The sequence below is a fragment of the Dama dama genome, chromosome 19, assembly GCF_033118175.1.
Source record: "Dama dama isolate Ldn47 chromosome 19, ASM3311817v1, whole genome shotgun sequence".
In the NCBI taxonomy this organism is placed as follows: Eukaryota; Metazoa; Chordata; class Mammalia; order Artiodactyla; family Cervidae; genus Dama; species Dama dama.
Window position 1 is genome coordinate 52729701 of NC_083699.1, and position 19579 is coordinate 52749279.

General features: G+C 36.7%; 1 protein-coding gene across 4 annotated transcripts in view; it reads left to right on the forward strand.

Moving 5' to 3' along the window:
* POLQ (DNA polymerase theta) overlaps positions 1–7321 on the forward strand; it is a 106851-nt gene extending 99530 nt beyond the window's left edge. For all 4 annotated transcript variants that reach the window (XM_061167063.1, XM_061167065.1, XM_061167064.1 and 1 more), the window contains 3 exons: positions 3247–3400; positions 5714–5829; positions 6317–7321. In XM_061167063.1, coding sequence (XP_061023046.1) covers positions 3247–3400; positions 5714–5829; positions 6317–6430 — 384 coding nt within the window. In that variant the 3' untranslated portion in view covers positions 6431–7321. The remainder of the gene's footprint in view (positions 1–3246; positions 3401–5713; positions 5830–6316) is intronic.
* Positions 7322–19579: the final 12258 nt, after the last annotated feature.

The window sequence follows — 19579 nt, forward strand, 5'->3', positions numbered from 1 at the left end:
TTCTCTCAGCGTGATGTATAGTTTTGGGGAAGAGATCTTATAAGGTTTTTATTAAATTTATAGCTAGATATTTGCAAAATTTAATACTCTTGTGAATGGTATCTTTTAAAATTCTTTTCCTTCCCTTTTTACATTTTTTAACCCTTTGCTGCTAGTATAGAAAGATACTTGTCTTTATTGTTTTTTTGTCAAGAAACCTTGCAAATATTACTTGTTAATTCCAAAATGTTATCTGTAGATACTTTCAGGTATTCTGTCTGCACAGTTATTATCTGCCCCTCCCCAAAATAGTTTTTTAACCACCTTTCCAAATCTTATTCTTTTTTTAACTTTTGCTTGACTTACTAGCTTGTACAGTGTTGAATAGAATTCATGATAGGGAACATCTTTGCCACTTTTCAGATCTCAGAGGGAAATTTTAAACGTTTTACCAGTAAGTAGAACTTCCCTTTAGGTTTTTAATAGTGCTGTGTCACAAAAAGTTAGCTCTCTTATATATGTACTTGTAGGCCATAGAGTCTCCATCACAACTACTCAACTCCACTTTACTAGTGCAGATGCAGTCATAGACACAGTGTTGCAGGAAAACTTCATTTACAGAAACAAGTGATAGGCCACACTTGACCTATAACTGGCCCACCCTGGTCTGTTTCTTCTTTAAATGTAATCTGCCTTTTTTTCTCTAGGTTGCTTTCAATACAGTATTTTTCTTCCCTTGTGGTTTCCAGCAGGTATTCTGTGATGTACTTAAGTTTGTGGGTTTTTTTTTCTTGTCACCTCATGTGCCTTTGTGTGTGGATATGTGTTAATTGATCCTTTTTGGTGTGCATTAGGACTTCTTGAATTTGTACCTTGAGATCTTTTGTTGATTTTGGAAAATTCTTAGCCATTTCTTCTTCAATCATTGTTTCATTGAAATCTCTTCTCTCTTTATGGAACTTTTAATACAAAATTTTAAAACTTGTCTTTTTTGGTATTTTCCATGTTTATATTTCATCATGATTAATTATGGATATTTTCTTCTAACTTATCTTTAAGTTGCCTAATTTGTAACTGTTGAGCTTTTAAGTTCGGAATGATCTAGAACTTTTCCAGCACCCCAGAAGGCCTTTTTATGCTCTTTCCAAGTCAGTACTATCTCTCCACTGCACACATACACCAGACTACAGAGAAAGCACTCTTTTTGGTGATAGAGTTATTTTGCTCTTATGGGTGTTTGATTCTGTGCTGAAATACTCAGTTTTGTCTTTTATTTTCTTGATAGCATGATCATTTTATAGTCTAATAAGTCTGATAATAGCATGTAGTTAATACATCTCTTACTTGTGTCCCTGTAGTCTGTTCCTCTTGACTTTTGTTTTTCTTAGTTTTCTATAAAAACAATTGTATTGTCTCTTTACCAGGCTTCCTCCTACTTGTTGGGCTGTGAACCCAAATGTTTGTTATCACTCCTCAAGACCATCAAGTTCTGCTCAGCTTTTTATCCTCTCAGCTGCCTCTTCTGGAATCTGTTGATTTCCCTGGGAAAAAGGGTGACCTCCATAGCTAGGGTCACCTCCTTGGTTTCATTTCTCTCCTAGTTTTTTAGGTTCTGTAATTCTCCACTTCCTTTTTCCTATCTGATTCTTTCAAAGAGGCATTTTCTTGCCAGCTTTTCTGGTTATCATCAGTGGGAGGGTTGGTCCTAATGACATAATCTCCCATTACCAGGAAGCTATGTATTTGTCCGTATGTGAAAGTGCGCTAGTGATGAGAAGGGACTGAGGCTGTGGGACACAAAGCTGAGACCGCCAGGTTTTCTTATTTTGGAATAGTCTCAGGGAAATACAGTGTCATGAGAATGAGGTATACATTTTGGTTTTATTTGCTTATGTCACAGTTACAAACCAGCCCTGAATTTCAGTGACTTAGAATAAGCAGCTTTATTTTTAATTCATGTTACAGTTTGGCTTTGGGTTGACTGTGGCTGTGTTCTGCATTTTCTTCATTCTAAAATTCAAAATGAGGAAAAGTCCCTATCTGGAATAAACCCTTTTTTCTGGTGGTGTTAAATAGCTTCCAAAACTCCTTACATGTGCTTTATGTAAGTTTTGCTAACATTTTATTGGCCCAAACAAGTTAAGTCCATGAGAGTGAAAAACACTTTGAATCACATGGCAATGGGTGGAGGCTCCGGACTTCACAGAGAAAGGTAGCAAGTTATAACAGTAATAACAGTCCACTACACAAAGGCATATGGTTTTAAGAAAGGGAACAATCAGTAGAACTTTGAAATTCAGTCACTCTTAAAACAGTGACAGCTGAGTGAGTTTAGGATGGATTCATCAGCATTTGACAAAACAAGTTATTAATATATTTTTTAAGTGTATCTCTTTAACCAGTATTTAATGTACTCAGAGTTGGATGTAGCCCAGGTGATAGGGAACTAGAGAACACCTCTCAAGTTACCTAGATCCCTCAAGTGAGTAGACCCTCCCCATCTTCTGAACCCTTTGGGGGACAATAGGAATGATAATCATAGATCAATTACACCTTGAATATTGACCTCAATCCCAGTTCCTATAGCCCCAGGATGATCACTTTTAGCAGCTGTGGTTGCCTGCCAAGAAGCTCATGGCAGCAGTAGTTTCAGGGAAGTTCTAACTTAACACCTTGGGATTTAGGATCTGCATTTTCACCAGCAGCTAATGACTAGCCCCAGCAGCCCATAAAAAGCTCTGATTCATACCAGAGGGCTGCAGGCTTGCTGTGGCCAAACTCTGTGTAGGACTGAGAGGCCACTGATGTAGGGGATGTACTTGAAACATTCCAACTCACATCACAAAGAATGGTATTCCAATTATATCTATTTAGGATTAAGAGGAATTGTATTTTGAGGAATAGATTCTTTAAAGTGAAGTTTAGAACATTGATAAAATATTTTTTAAAATAATTTTGAACTTATAAATACATTTTAAGTATAATGTAGCTTTTGCTTCCTAACTGAGTGTTGAAGCCTAAACTGAAGCAATCTGACCTCCTTCTGTTTAGTCTGTCCTCATGTGAATGACAGCCCAGAATCTACGGCCCTGGATCATTCTAGTTATTAATCTTAGGATGAAACTTATAGTTGATGTCCTGGGTTACATCTGTTCCAGATTTCCATTCTCGTTGCACATGTGAGCACTAATCTGTGGACACTAAAAGCAGTTATGAAAGTATGTTGGTGTATCTGATGGAGTACCTGTTAATTGTTGTTTTTCATAGGCTGAGCGTCAGGCCATCAACACAAGAGTCCAAGGTTCGGCGGCTGATATTGTCAAAATAGCCACAGTTAATATTCAGAAGCAGTTAGAGACCTTCCACTCAACCTTCAAATCCCATGGTCATCGAGAGGGTTTTCTCCAAAGTGACAGAACAGGTTTGTTCATAAATGTGGCCCCTGTTATAACATGGTGAGACTAATTACATCAGAAAAGAAAAGGGAAGATTACTTACATTAATTTCTCAACAGTTCTCTAACATTTTGGTCCCTTGATGTCTTTACACTCTTAGAATTATTAAGAATATCAAAAAGTTTTTGTTTATGTTCATTATATCTACTAATATATACCATATTAGAAAATAAAACTGATAATTTAAAAATATTTATTAACATTTACAGATAATAATAAACCTACTGTGTGTTAACATCAGTAACATAGTTTTTATGAAAATAATGACATTTTTTTCAGAACAAAAAAATTCGTAAAAAGTGGCTTTATTTTACTTTTCTGAAAATCTCTTTAGTGTCTGGCTTAAGAGAAGACAGATTCTGTTACATATTTTTGCATTCAATTTGTAGCAGTATTTCCTGTTCTGTAACCTCTGGAATGGAAAACCCTCTGTAGAGTCTAGGATGATAAATGTCCCAGTTGGTGGGAGATCAGTGGTTTCCCATGATGTGGGACTTCCAGTGCTGAAACCAGGATAATTGGTCACCTTACCTTACTGTACACTTATAAGAGAAGGAAATCATAAAAGGAAAATACTCCTTGGAGTTCCCTGGAAACACTTTTTTAATTTAAGGTGTGGTCTGTGGACCAAAGATGATCCCTGAAACCCTTTCAAAGCATCTGCAAAGTCAAATTATTCTCTTAATAACACTCAGAGGTTATTTTCCTTTTTTAGACTCATTCTCTCCTAAGTGTACAGTAAGGGTGACCAATTATCCTGGCTTTAGCACTGTAAATCCCTACATAGAAACCTTAAAAAATTATATGTGTATGTATGCATATGTGTGTATATTTATATATATAAGTATGTGTGATATAAAACAAAGTAGTGAAACTGTCCAGAAATAAACTATAAATTTATGGTCAGTAGATACTCAAAAAAAGGAACATGTTTCCTGTTCATGACCTTCCTTGAACACATGTACACATTCACACTTTTGTATTTGTAGAAAGAGGATATATGGTCAGAACTTATTTGGGGGAATAACATTGTACTGTGTGCTTAGGAGGAAAGTTACCAACCTATGTTTGAATTTTAAATCTGTTAAGGCATGGAAGATAGGATACGTGACTGTGAAATAGTTACATGACTTTTCACAGCAGAACGATGCAGTGTCCAAATGAAGGTATAGGTAGTATCAAGCTTTAGAATGAGTGGAAGACAATGTGGATATGTCATTAAGGATGACTTCATTGTGTAATGCTGAATTAAAGGCAGTAGTAGGTCAGGGAGATCAAAGGAAGCTGAGCCTGAGGAAGCTGACCACACAGGGAACAGAAGGATCATGGCATTCTGAGTCAGAAGCCGAAGTAACCAAGGGAAATCAAAAAGGACAAAGGTAGAGTGATCAGAAAGCAGAAAAACTAACCCATCCAGACAGCCAATGATGCAAGAAAAGTGGAGTCCAATGGGGCAGATCAGATTTAAGCAAAACTGGCAAACATATGCACAGCCTTTGCAGCCCTGGTATGGAAGCAACTTGCCATGCATCATCTGCCTTTGCTGTCTTACCCTGTGAGAGCCACCTCTCAGAAAATTTGGGCTGCAGGTAGTGGGAGTTAAAGAGCTCTCTGAGGGAAGTACCAGTTATTGAAGGAGATGGTTTCTGTGCTCTCCTGAAGGATAAGGAAATTTGGATGGCAGAAAGGAAGGACTGCTCTGAGAAGTGGGCAAATGATGAAGGGGTGTTATTCCAAAAGTATTAATGTTGAAGCTTATTTTGGTGATCAGAGGGGCATAATCTAAACCACTTGGCCCACTGATTAGGAAATAGTGACTAAGTCTAGATTTTTAACCATTTTTGGATTCATGAGTTCTTTTGAGAACCTGCTGAAAATGTATAGATCGTCTCTACAGGAATTTGTATGTTCTCTGAAGTCCACAACTGGACCCTGGGTTTAGAATTCCTAGTAGTCTAGAATTCCAGTTGGGGACCAGTTTTACCATGATGACACTCTGGCCAGAAAAAGACATCATCAGGGAGTGTCAGTCAACTCCATTTATTGACGTCTTTGTTAGAGTTCTCATTTCTGGGAGGAAGTCTATGGAGATTTGAATTTACCTGATAGGCTGGCTAGGTGGCAACCAGCAAGTATTTCTTTTCTTGATAGTTCCAAATTTTATGTGTTTTACTCTCCTAATTATAATTTCTCAAGATTTCTTAAATCACTATTTAAAAAAAACTTTCCCAAAGCCCAGTGACCTACTGATCAGTTTTGCTGCTTTTTTCATGGATTAGGATTGTTGCCAAAGAAAAAACTGCAAGGGATGTTCTGCCCCATCAGAGGAGGCTTCTTTATCCTTCAGCTCCATGATGAACTCTTATATGAAGTGGCAGAAGAAGATGCTGTTCAGGTATTTTTGCAGTGTTTGTGTGCATTCTATAGAAAGCTAAGATGCTAGGTCAGGCTAAGATACATGAAATTTCTGGAACCATTCTCTAGCCCCAGGATGGCTATAGAAAAGTAGAAACCTTAAGGTCAGAGAAAGAGCTCAGTGTGCTCAGCTTTAAACCCATTTTAAAAGAAATTCCTGATGCAGGGATATTTTTGTCTGTGAAAAGTTAGATGAGAATTTGGAGTCTTTCCCTGAGGATTTCAAAGCTCTGAGCATTCTAGTAAACCTGGCAGAGCTCCAGTTCCTCAGTGCAGACTAGTGTGGGATGCTGGCTCTTTTCTGGCTTAGAGTGAGGAGCTCCTGTCTGGCTTATCACCTCAGTGGGTGGGCTGGCAAAGATTCTTTGCACAGAGTTTGTTAACCTCTTTTTTTTTTCCTTCTTTTTTTTTCTTCTTCTTTTTTTAGTTTTGTTTTCTTTGTTAACCTCTATTTTATTTTTTTGTAGGTAGCTCAGATTGTCAAGAATGAAATGGAAAGTGCCATAAAACTGTCTGTGAAACTGAAAGTGAAAGTGAAGATAGGTGCCAGCTGGGGGGAGCTGAAGGACTTTGATGTGTGATTGTAGGGAAGCCTGGTATAGGTAAAATCACAAGGAAAGAACAAAGATTGCCCTTTCACCTACTTTATGAAAACAGAAACCCCCTCAAGTCTTGATGAATTTAGGATTGTAATTTTATAGTGAGTTTCAAAATGTATATCAGAGTTTAATCCTCTATAATGTAAAAAACTATTTTTGAGGCAAAATATTGAGTTTAATGTTTATATTCACTCTCAAAAAGAGTATCTGTGAAATTGCCTTTTATAGTTTACTGTGGCTCTAAACAGTTTCAGAACACATGCTTGAAATATGTGCTTAGCACTTTGGGTCTAATCTGCCTGGTTGAGCATGAAGAAACATTTCTGCCTCAGGGGCATTTTCATCCCAGCCAGGATTCAGACATTTGTGATACAGCACGAGCTAGAGGCAGATAAGGATTTGGTTTAACATAAACCACCAGGGTTAAGTGTTGTGTGTGATTTTCATCCAGTATGAGTATAAGACTACTGAAGTAGTATTTTAAAACAGTATTTACAAGTAAATTAAGAATTCTATAAAGTGGTAAGACTTGATATGGATGTAGTCTAGGTATGGATTTTCATGAATTGCCATTTCTTCCTTTTCCTCTTCCAATTCATACAATGAATGTATTTCTAATACTTAGGTATTATAAAACAAGCTACAAGCTACACCTCTCCAAGAAGTGTTCTGATCTGTAAGGTCATATATGTTTATATTGCATTATAAGATAACACTGCCAGAGAAAGAAAACACTTTCTCTCATCAGTCCCTTATTGCCTCTTTGTCTGTGGCATGGTGAGAATACTCATGATAAAAGATTGTACTTTATAATCCCAGTCAGAGCTGAATAACCAACTTTTTTTTTTTTTTGCTGTCAATAAAATTAATTTATTTCAGACTTTATACCAGCAGTTCAGTTTTTATTTTTATTTTTTTCATTTCTTTTTATTAGTTGGAGGCTAATTACTTTATAATATTGTAGTGATTTTTGCCAGTGGAACTTGAGGAATCAACCTGCCTGACTTCAGGATCTACTACAAAGCCACAGTCATCAAGACAGTATGGTACTGGCACAAAGCAGTTCAGTTTTTAAAATTGTGTTTGGTCTAAGTTTCAGAAGCTTCTGTATCCTCTTATTTTATAATTTGCTTAACAATGTGTGTGTAATAGGAAGTGTTTATTATATTCTCAATCAGTTATCAAAGGGCTCTTTTATGTTTATTAATCACAATTTTAAAACACAGTTGCTATATAAACAAAATGTAATACACTATTAGTAGTTGGATATTAGTGCCCATGATCCTCAGACATTTTGATGGTTGGGGGAAGTGGGCAGAAGATGACAGAAGTAAGAGGAAAGTTACATCATTATTTCTTGAGTTTTTTCCATATTTACCTGTACCATGTTTCTTAGAAAAGCTGTAGTACTGTTGGTAGTCTGGTGGCCTTGAAAATCCAGCACAAGAAAAACCTCAGTCTATTTACATGAGTGTTCTTTGAATATGAGTGGAGGTGTATAGGTCACGTCCACCTCATTTTCTTCAGTCATGGCTCTGCATTTGTGGTTACATGCATTTTCTTCATCCTTTTTGACCAGCTGGACTTAAAAAACAAGCACTCCTTGCTTTGCGAGATTCAGTTATAGAAAAATTCCAGTTTCCCTGGCTTACTTACATAACACTAGTGTCCCTGCAACACAATTCAGATATCAGTCGACATGGTATATTAACTACACATAAAGTTCAAACTTTACTAATAGCTCTTCAGTCCACAAATCATTATGTTAATACTAAATGCCCTTTGTGGTAGGTAGAATAATTCTTGTTCCCTCCCCAAATGTTGACATCCAAATTCCCAAAACCTGTGAATATATATCACATGGCAAAAGGACTATCACTTATGTAATTAAGTTAGAGATCATGAGATGGGAAGATTATCTGGTTGATTTCAGTATGAACACAAAAGGCAGATGGTTAGAGTCAGAGGAGAAAATGGGACAGTGGAAACAGAGTGAGATTGAGCTTTGAAAATACTTCATTGCTGACTTTAAAGATGGAAGGAGCTGTGAGCCAAGGAATGCAGACAGCCTCTAAAAACTGGAAAAGGCAATGGAATGTACAGCCTCCAGAAAGGACCAAGCCCTGCCAGCACACTGATATTAGCAGAGTAAGATCATACTGGACTTCCAACGTCCAGAATTGTAAGATGATAATTTGCGTTTTTGTTTTTTAGTTTTATTGAGATATAATTGACATATAGCACTGTATGTTTGTGTACAGTATAATGACTTGACTTATACATATTGTGAATGGTTTCTACAGTAAGTTTAGTAAGCATTCATCATCTCATTTAGGTACAAAAAGCATTTTTTTCCTTGTGATGAGAACTTTTAGGCTTTACTTTCTTAGTCGCTTTCAAATATACAATCCAGTAGTGTCAACTATAGTCATTATTACATCTCTACTTTCTGTATATAAAATGCTGTTTATTTCTTTTTCTTGCCTGATTTCTAGTACTAGCACTTCAGTTACTATTTTAACAGGAGTGGTTGAGAGTGGACAACCTTGTCTTAGTCTAAATCTTGGAGGAAAAGCTTTTAAACTTTCACTATTGAGTAGATTTTAGCTTTGGGCTTGTTATATATGGCCTTTATTATGTTGAGGTACAATCCTTCCATACCTAAGTTATTAAGAATTCTTATTGTGAACAGATGTTGAATATTGTCAATTTTTTTTCTGCATCTATTAAGATAATCATGATTTTTATCCTTATTCTGTTAAAATGGCATGTCATGTTTATTGATTTGCATGTATTGAAACATCGTTGCATTCCAGGTATAAATCTCAGTTGATTTGGGCTATAATTCCTTTAATGTGCTTTTGAATTCAGTCTGCTAGTATTTTGTTGAGGATTTTTGCATCTGTATAAATCAGTGATACTAGCTTGTAATTTTCTTCTCTTGTAGTGTCCTTTTCTGGTTTGGTTATCAGGGTAATGCTGTCTTCATAAAATGAGTCTGGGAGTGTTCCCATCTCTTTGATTTTTTTTGAAGACTTTGAGAGGAATTAGCATTAATTTTTCCCTAAATGTTTGGTAAAATTCAACAGCGAAGTCATCTGCTCCTGGGCTTTTGTTTGTTGGAGGGTTTTTTAAATTACTGAATCAATATTCTTACTAGCAATTACTTTGTCCAAATTTTCTAATTTTCATGGTTCAGTCTTGGTAGGTTGTATGTTTCTCATAATTTTTTCATTTCTTCTAGATTGCCCAGTTTGTTGGAATACAGTTGTTCATAGCCTCTTATGATCCTTTGTATTTCTGTTACAAACATCATTTGTAATGTTTCCTCTTTCATTTATAATTTTTTTTAAATTTATTTTAATTGGAGACTAATTACTTTACTATTGTAGTGGTTTTTGCCATACATTGACATGAATCAGCCATGGGTGTTCATGTCTTCCCCAACCTGAACCCCCCTCCCACCTCCCTCCCCATCCCATCCCTCAGGGTCATCCCAGTGCATCAGCCTGAGCACCCTGTCTCATGTATCAAACCTGGACTAGTGATCTGTTTCACATATGATAGTATACATGTTTCAGTGCTATTCTCTCAAATCATCCCACCCTCGCCTTCTCCCACAGAATCCAAAATGAGACTGTTCTATACATCTGTGTCTCTTTTGCTATCTTGCATATAGGGTCATCGTTACCATCTTTCTAAATTCCATATATATGCGTTAGTATACTGTATTGGTGTTTTTCTTTCTGACTTACTTCACTCTGTATAATAGGCTCCAGTTTCATCCACCTCATTAGAACTGATTCAAATGTATTGTTTTTAATGGCTGAGCAATATTCCATTGTGTATATGTACCACAGCTTTCTTATCCATTCGTCTGCCAATGGACATCTAGGTTGCTTCCATGTCCTGGCTATTATAAACAGTGTTGCAATGAACATTGGGGTACACGTGTCTCTTTCAATTCTGGTTTCCTTGGTGTATAATTTTGTTGATTTGGGTCCTCTCTCTTTTTCCCTTGGTTAGTGTAGGTAAAAATGTGTCAGTTTTATCTTTTTAAAGAAGCAGTTCTTAGTTTTTTTAACCTTTTCTGTTATATTCCTGTTTTCCATTTCATTTATTTCTGCTCTAATCTTTGTTATTTACATCCTTCTGCTAAATTTGAGCTTAGTTTGCTCTTCTTTTTCTAGTTTCTTGAGCTGTAGAGTTAGGTTGATTATTTGAGATCTTACTTTTTCTTAATTAAAAAAATATTTTATTGCTAAAAAATGCTAACCATCATCTGAGTCTTCAGCGAATTGTAATCTTTTTGCAAATGGTAATATCAAAGATCATTGATCACAGATTACCATAACAAATAATCATAATGAAAAAAAATTGGAAATATTGAGAGAATTATCAGAGATACAAAATGAGTAAATGTTGTTGGATAAATGGTATCAATAGACTTACTTGATGCAGGGTTGCCACAGACATTTGATTTGTGAAATATACAATATTTGCAAGTCTTTTTTGTTTCTTAATGTAGGTATTTATTGTGTAAATTTTTCCTCTTAGAACTAGTTTTACAACATCCCATAAATTTTGTTTCCATTTTCATTTTTCTCAAGATTCTCTTTTATTTCCCCTTTAATTTCTTTTTTGATCCATCAGTTGTTCAGGAGAGTATTATTTAATTTCCTTGTAGTTGTGAGTTTTCCAGTTTTTTTCCTGTTACTGATGTTTAGTTTCATAACATTGGGGTCATAGAAGATATTTAGTATAATTTCAGTCTTCTTGTGTTTGTTAAGACTTGTTTTGTGGAAAATGTACTACTTGTGCTTGAGAAGAATGTATATTTTGCTGTTGTTGGATAGAAAGTTCTGTATATGGCTGTTAGATCCATTTGTTCAAATTCATGGTTTCCTTAATGATTCTCTTTTTGGATGATATATCCATTGTTGAGAAGTGGGATATTAATGTCCCCAACTATATTTGTATTAGTATATATTTCTCTGTTCAGTTCTGTTAGTTTCTGGTAACTGGATGCGTAAATATTTACAATTATGATATAACTGACTTCTTTTTGTATCTTTTTGTAATGACCATTTTTTGTCTCTTTATCATATTTACATTAAAGTCTATTTTGCCTGCTAAGTATAGCTCCCCTGCTTTTGGGGGTGGAGTAGGGAAGGCATGTATCATTTGCTTGACATATCTTTTCCCATCCTTTTTACTTTTGATCTATGTGTGTCTTTAAGGCTAAAGTGAGGGTCATGTGGTGTTCTTGTTTTGTTTTAATCCATTCATCTTTTGATTGGATAACTTAATTCATTTACATTAAAATGATTATTGTACCCCAAAGGCTTCTGGTTGGGCAGGACTGGGAGCTACACTGAGCAGTGAGTGGAGCTATGATTCTGCTCCCCTGCCTGGATGGGGAGATGGAGGGTGAGGGGAGGAAGACCAAGCTCCAGGACTGGAAGGGATCTTTGTTTGAGGTCTCAAGTCAGGCACACCTGCACCTTACTGATTCCCTGGTCAGATTTCATCACTGTCTTGGCTCTGTAGACTAGCAAAGCCACTAGTTGGGACTACTACCTGAGCATTGTAGGTAGGACCTGGGTCTGTAAGATCTGAGTGCTCATTGTTGCAAGTCCCTCCACTTCTTCATCACAATCTGATTCCCAGAGATCAAGCCCTTTAGATTCCCTTGTTATCCTCATGAAGCAAGACCTGAGTGGGACTCCCAAGAAGGGACCCAGAACACTAGAAAAGCTGGATGTCTACTGGGATCTCTTTTCTGACTGGGGAAACTGTAAGCTCAGGGGAGACCCATGCTGTGCTGGCATGGGGTAGAGGCCATGCGGTCAGCATGTAGCATCTCCTTTCATCTTTCTAATGTGGTCTATCTCAGTCTGTGTGGTACAGCGGGTGCTTTAGTCTCACCCACCATGCTCTAGGATTTTCTCAGCAGTGTCTTATCCATGAGTAGTTGTTGTCCTCATGAGGAGGAGTGAAGTTGGGAATGACTTATGTCACTATCTTGCTGACATCACCCCTAAATTTGTTTTGTTTTAAGCCAATAAGTTTGTAGTCACTTTTTCCAGCAAGAATAGGAAACTTAATACACGCATCCTGGTGAGTTACCAGTTATATCACTTCTTTCAAAGTTTGTCCATGACCGGTCACTGCACATCTGTCATTTACTTTACATACAGACAGTAAGGGCTCCCCTGGTGGCTCAGACGGTAAAGCATTGGCCCACAATGCGGGAGACCCGGGTTCAGTCCCCCAGTCGGGAAGGTCCCCTGGAGAAGGAAATGGCAACCCACTCCAGTACTCTTGCCTAGAAAATTCCATGGATGGAGGAGCCTGGTGGACTACAGTCCATGGGGTCGCAAAGAGTCGGACACGACTGAGTGACTTCACTTCACAGAGAGTGAAGCATGTAACAATGTTGACTTGGGCTTCCTAGGTAGCTCAGATGGTAAAGAATCTGCCTGCAGTGCAGGAGATCTGGGTTTGATCCTGGGTCAGGAAGATCGCTTGGAGGAGGAAATAGCTACCCACTCATGCCTGGAGAATTGCAGGCATGAAAAACCTAGTGAAGGCAAAATTATCAACATAATTGAGGGAAATGGTTGTCACCAAAAAGATGAAGATATCCTAGAGAAAGTGATTCTAGCAAAAAACTTTATCACTTATTAACCTACAAATTTACTGTAATTTCAATCAGTCTCAACAGGAATTTTTTTTTTTTTTTTTTTTTTGAGATAGGTAATATCCTGAAATTCACCTACAGCAAAAAACTCAGTACCTATTAAACTAAACTAAAAAAAAAAATCATTAGGACATATTATAAAGATTGTAGTAATTTAAGAGTTTGATAAGGACATAGAAATAGACAAATAGATTATTTGGGCATACTGTTCATTTGCTATAAAAGGAGAGGACAGTGTTATTAAATGCAAGTAAATCAATAAAATTGAAAATATTTTTATAAGTTTATTTTGAAATAACTTCAAACCTAAATAAAAATTTTAACAATAGCACAGAGACACTCACTCAGGTGAGAAACGACACTTAAGTTTTGTGAATTGGGCCAATTATGTCTTACATAGCAAACGGGTCCAATTTCAGATCTTGTGTCACGCCTACTTGTCATGTCTCCTTAAATTCAGAACATCACCTTTCCTGTACTTTCATAACCTTGGAAGTTTGAATACAGGCTAGTCATTTTATAGAATGTCTCTTAGTTCAGTTTTATCCAGTGTTTCCAGATGGTGCATTGGCAGCATTATCACAGAGGTGATGCTGTTTTTTTCATTACATTCTTATCAGGTGTACATGATATTCCCTTACCAGTTATGGTAACATTTATCACCTGATTAAAATAGTGTCTGCCAGGTTTCTCCAGTGTAAAATTATATATATATATGTGTGTGTGTGTGTCAATGTATATATAATGATTAACAAGTACTTTTCATGAAGATATTTTGAGACTGTAAATATCCTATTCCTCCATGCCATTTTAACTATTTTTAGCATTCACTGGTATTTGTTGCCCATGTTATTACTACAGTGGTTGCCAAAAAGAAATTTTAAAATTCTATCCACATTTATTGGTTGACATTTTACAGTAAAGAAAAGCTCTCTCTTTTCCTAATTAATCACTTAACATCAGTGTGGACTCATGAGTTATTTTATTAAATTACTATAATTACTTTTGATACACAAATTATCCCTGATTTGGCTTGTATATTCCCTTTCAAGCTGACTTATGTGTCCTTTTGACACATCCACATGGTTCATTGAGTATTTTCTGGCACAAAAATATACAATAAACTTCTGGCACAAATATATACAATAAACTTCTACAACCATGCTCCCTACAATGGTGCAGTCCAAATACGTGACTTACTGGCATGTTCCAACCTTGAAACCAGCTATTTCTTCAAGAAGCCCCAGTTCCTTTAGAAAAGTGTTCAGAAATTAAAGTCTAGGTACTAGGTGTGCTCCTGGTTCCTTGGCTGATGCTCCCAGTCCTCCCAGTGTTTGGAATTAGGATATGCATGTGTACAACACACACACTTTAAATATCGTGTGTGTGTGTGTAAAAGTCACACAGGCGGTTCAAATTCTAATACTACTACGGGGGTTATTTTCGCCTTCCCTTTTATTTGTACTTCTCCAACAGGGAGAAACTGGCTTCCTGCATCCTCAGTAATTTACTTAATTGCTCCATCTCTAATCTCCTGATCTGCTGGGCTGGCTTCTGCCCTGTTCAGTGCCTCTGTCACAAAGACACCGCTTAGCCTGAGGGCTCACCCTGCTCCTCACTCCAGCTCCGTCCTTTTGCTGTCCCTTTCATCCTGTTCAGTGCAGTCCCTTTATGGACTGTGATAAACAACCTGCTCAGGTTGGTTGACTTTTGGACTGAAAAAACGGAAAAAGAGAAGAGGAAGGAAGGGAAGAATGAGGGAGAAAAGGAAGGGGAAAAGTGAAATCGGTATTTTAGACATTGAATTACAAATCTATGAATCCTGAGTGGTTGTAATTCAAAGAGGGTGAAGAAGTAAATGGATCCTTTTGAGAAGGTTCTGAAGGGGAGACTGGGTATTTGGAATTTTGAAGAGTTTGTCTTCATAATTTTACTTTTAATCAAAAAATGTCCTTCAGGCTAGGATTGGTTTGTTTTTTCTTCCATCTTTGTACAGAACCAAAACTAGGAGGGAAATGGTGGTGGTGGGAAATATTTTCTGAATAATTAGACAGCATTTGAAAAAATAAGATTAATTTGCTAAGGCCACAGTGGAGGTAAATACAAAGAAAATGTATGAAGAGGAATTAACCATGCGGATGAAAGCCAGAGGAGCAGGAGAATGCAGTTTCCTGGGGGACTTTTGGAGGTGCAGGCTAGTGTATGTTCATGATGTAGGTGGGAATATAAGCCTATGATAGATTATTTTTTTTCTTGCATGGGATTAAGGTTTGAACTTAAAAAAAAAAAGTGAGGAACTGGCCATGAATGTTGAATTTGTAAGTACATCTTATTTATTTCTCCCATTTTAGATTAATAAACTAGCAAAATCTTTCAGTTTGGGGAACTGTGCTGTAGTCGTTCAGTTGCTGAGTTGTGTCTGACTCTTTGCAGCTTCATGGACTGCAGCACACAGGCTCCTCTGTCCTCTACTATCTCCCGGAGTTTGCTCAAATTCATATCCATTAAGTTGGTGATGTTTAGGTTTTATCTCCCCTTCTCTATTTTACTTCAAATACATATACTGTAAATAGCTCCCCCACCCACCTTCCCTTTTTAAAACAGTTATAGCTTGCAAAACCATGGTTCACAGTGTTGCAAATGAGGGTCTTACCTTTGTCCATACTTAATCTTTGCAACAATCATTAGTGGTATATGACATCATAACATAAGAGAGCATCTATGTACAAACATATACAATTTTATTGATATCTCTACAGACTACAAGAATTTTAAGTATAGTCACAATTGCTGAGTGCAACAGAAAAATAGTAATTTGTCGTTTTCTGAAAAGATGCAAAAATTCTGAAGATGAAAGAAAGATACATCAATGATGTCATCTGTTTCTTATTTCCTAGAATAAAACATCACATAATTAAGTACTAAAAATTATAGGTTATTAGAGATTTTGATCCTGTGTACACTTGTCAATAACCACCACCTAGTTCATTTTCTGGCTTTGTAGTTGAGAAGGGTGGGCCAATACCATAGGGAAGCAGTGTGAGATGAGAGAATGGAACTCCCGTTTTTTTCATTGACTAGTATTTCCTTGGGAGAGGTGGACTCTCCCATTTTGAAGGTGAAAGCACTTTTTCAGGGCACTGGAGGCCACATAGTGAGTTGCAGGCCTTCTTCCTTTAAACACATGTCTAGTAACTTAGAAAATAAATCCAAAATCCTTTGCCCTGGGAGCAAAGACAACAATCAAAAAGGGAGAGATGTTCCTCTCTTCTTGCTAAGATCAAGTTCAATGAAATATCACTATGGCAGAACAGGTAGCTGGTACCCATGTCTCCTCCAAATGAAGAATGAGTAATAAATTTGGACCTGATTTAGTATATGATTGTTTTGAGAATTTCTGCTATCCAACTAGTAAGAATTAGTTTTCCACTTAGTGTTAATGCTATTGAACTTTTATGATATCTCTGGTGTCTTTTGATGTCACATGTATAAGGCAATCAAAATCTAGATGTTTGAACTGGAATAATTAGTGGCAAAGTCACTAGCAGACAATCACAAAGACAGAGTTAATAAGAGTTAATGGAGCACTGCCTGGTCATAAATTTGTACAGATTTGTTTTGGGTTGCAACACAGATATCAATCTGGCCAACACTGTATCTCCAATATCTTACTTTCCTTGATGCCTCAGAAGTGGGGCTTGAACACTGGCCAGTATAGACAAATGTGTCTTCCGTAGTAGTGGTGATCGACCTTGGCTGGACATTGTAACTGTCTTGGAGCCTTTCAAAAGTACTGATGTTTGGTTTCCACTCTGAAAAATTTTGGTGTAACTGGGAATTTTAGAAGCTCCTTAGGTGATTCTTATGCACAGCCGAAGTTGAAAATCACCTCCCTACGTAAAACAGACCAGCTGTGCTTCAGTTCTCCAGCAAAGCTTCTCCTGCTTCACTCTGGCTCCCAAGTCTCTCTCTGCCTGAGCCTGCCTGTACCAAGTTGGCACTTCCTCTTCTTCCCCAAGTCAGACCCTTCCTGTTTTGCATTTTGTCCTTTCAGGGCTGTGTTGTGTGCAAATATATACAATAAACTTCTACAACCATGCTCCCTACAATGGTGCACTCCAAATACGTGACCTAATGGCATGTATTTCTGACATCTGGAGCACTGTGTCTATGAAACAGTAACTGCTCAGAAGTGGAGTTGGGGCTACAGAGGACAGAGGTGAAGAAGCTGCAAAGCTACCATGTTTCTACTGATGCAAAGAGCAAGACCTGGCAAAAATGTTGACTTGTTTTGGCATTGCCCTCTCTGAACAAAGGTGATCAAGTTACAATGTCTTCCCACAAGGACAGACTATAATCATACAGATAAACTCCTGGGTTGTCCCAATGATCCTAAACCAATGAGAGGATTTTTAGTTTACTCTTCTAAATCTGCTTCATTTTCCCCTTCTGCCAAACAATTTATAACCAGATTATAGCTGGTTAGCTCAAAGAGCTAATCTTAATCTTCTTCAGCCAATCTTGGACATAATCTTTATTTTCCTTTTCCTTTCTCAAAGCCATGGTAACCCCTTAATGCAGATAACAGACATATGGTTCACATTTTTATAAAAGGACTCCAACAACTTTTTCCTTTATAATCCCTTAGTATCTTTGAGTAGTAGAGACACTGGATTCTGATTTATTAATTTGAGAATCATTTGAAAGCTATATGAAAGGTTTGAAAAATTATCTTTATGACAATTATCAGAAAACATCTCACTCAGTTCTGTCACCATTCTTCCAAAGTTAGTCAGACAGTGGCCCTGATGATGACTAGGGCACCAAGTCTGGGTCTCAGTGAAGTGTAGGAAGCAGAGGTGATAGTACTGCTTTTGCAGGGGATTAAAATAAATGATGAATCAGTTATCCATCCCTCCAAACTCCAGGGTTAATGGATAAATTTAATGGTAGGGATTATTGCTGGCATTATTTGAACCAGGAAAACATATACTTCCAACTTCTCATGATGAATTATAATGCTAAAGACCTATTCTCCTGGGACACTAAGAAAGGCTTCTCTCTTTAGGGAGTCATAAGGAGATAAGGTCAACTTGTAGAGACTGCAAGCCTTATCTTCTGGTGTCACCTTAAGCAGACAAAACGTAATTTAATGACAACTAAGGCTCAGAGTCATTTCTCTATCATTGTTCAAGTTACTAGGAGTATTTTTCTTATGTTTCAAGGTATAGGCAAGACATTTAAATAGTAGAGAAGAGAGATGTAAAGTATTCCATGCATACTAGTAGTTGTTTTCCAAAGATGATGATAATGATGATTAGGTGGTGGTAGTAGTATGTATGTGTGTGTCTGTGTGCGCATGTGCTAAGGTCAGTGCAACAGAACAGAAATGTTCAAAGAGAGAAATCACATCCATATCACATTCTTGTTATTGCTATCTCTTTGAATTATAAAAATAATTTTGATACAGTAAAACCTCATTAATTTGTATTCCACTAATCACAAGTTTGTGGGATGAAGTTACCCTTACATGAAGAAAGGGTTTATAAAAGCTCTACTGAAAGACAAAAAGAACCTCTTTTCAAGCATTTCAGAAGCACCTTACTTCTAATTGATGTGCCAGTTATAAACTTTTAGTCTGTTCATTAAAGCCAGAGTTTTAAGCACTTCTGTGAAATGCTGTTTTGTCCTTTCTGGTTTTTTTTTTTTTTTTTTTTTTGGTATGCTTTAAAATATTCTGTATTTGTTTTCTTTCACAAAATTAATTTGCTCTTGTCAGAATTCCTGAAAACACTAAAGAAAGTGCCACTTTAAACAAATTCACCAGAAGTTTAAAAACTAAAAAAAAAAAAAGCAGAAATACTATTTTTGGCTACTAAAAGATCCTGGACTTAAGGAAAATGGTGAATTCTGAAGAAACACAATGTAAGTCTATTAAGAACTTGAGTAACCAAAATTCAATGAGCTGAACCCATTAATTTTCTTTAAAAAGATTCTTTTTGAAAGAACAACATACATATTACTGGATGGGTCCCAAAGTCTGCATATATTCATTTCCTATGACCTGACTTCCAGAATCATGTTAAATAATGCTAGCAGGTGTCTTGTCTTGTTGGCCTCTACTACGTCTGTATTATGATAGATATCTTTTATCATATTAAGGATATTCTTTATTCCACTTTTAAAAGAGTTTTTAATAAGGAATAGGTGTTTATTATCTATTGACATAATCCTGTAGCTTATGTTATTTAGCCTATCAAGTGACAAAAGTGTTGATTTTGTATCATTACATTCTCTATCATTACATTCTCTATGTATTTCTGTCATCCATAATGGTGACTAAACCCAAGCTAGCAAAAACATCACCACATTTTATAACCTGGTAATAAATATTGAACCAAAAAGCAATTTCTAATGAAAGCCCTTAT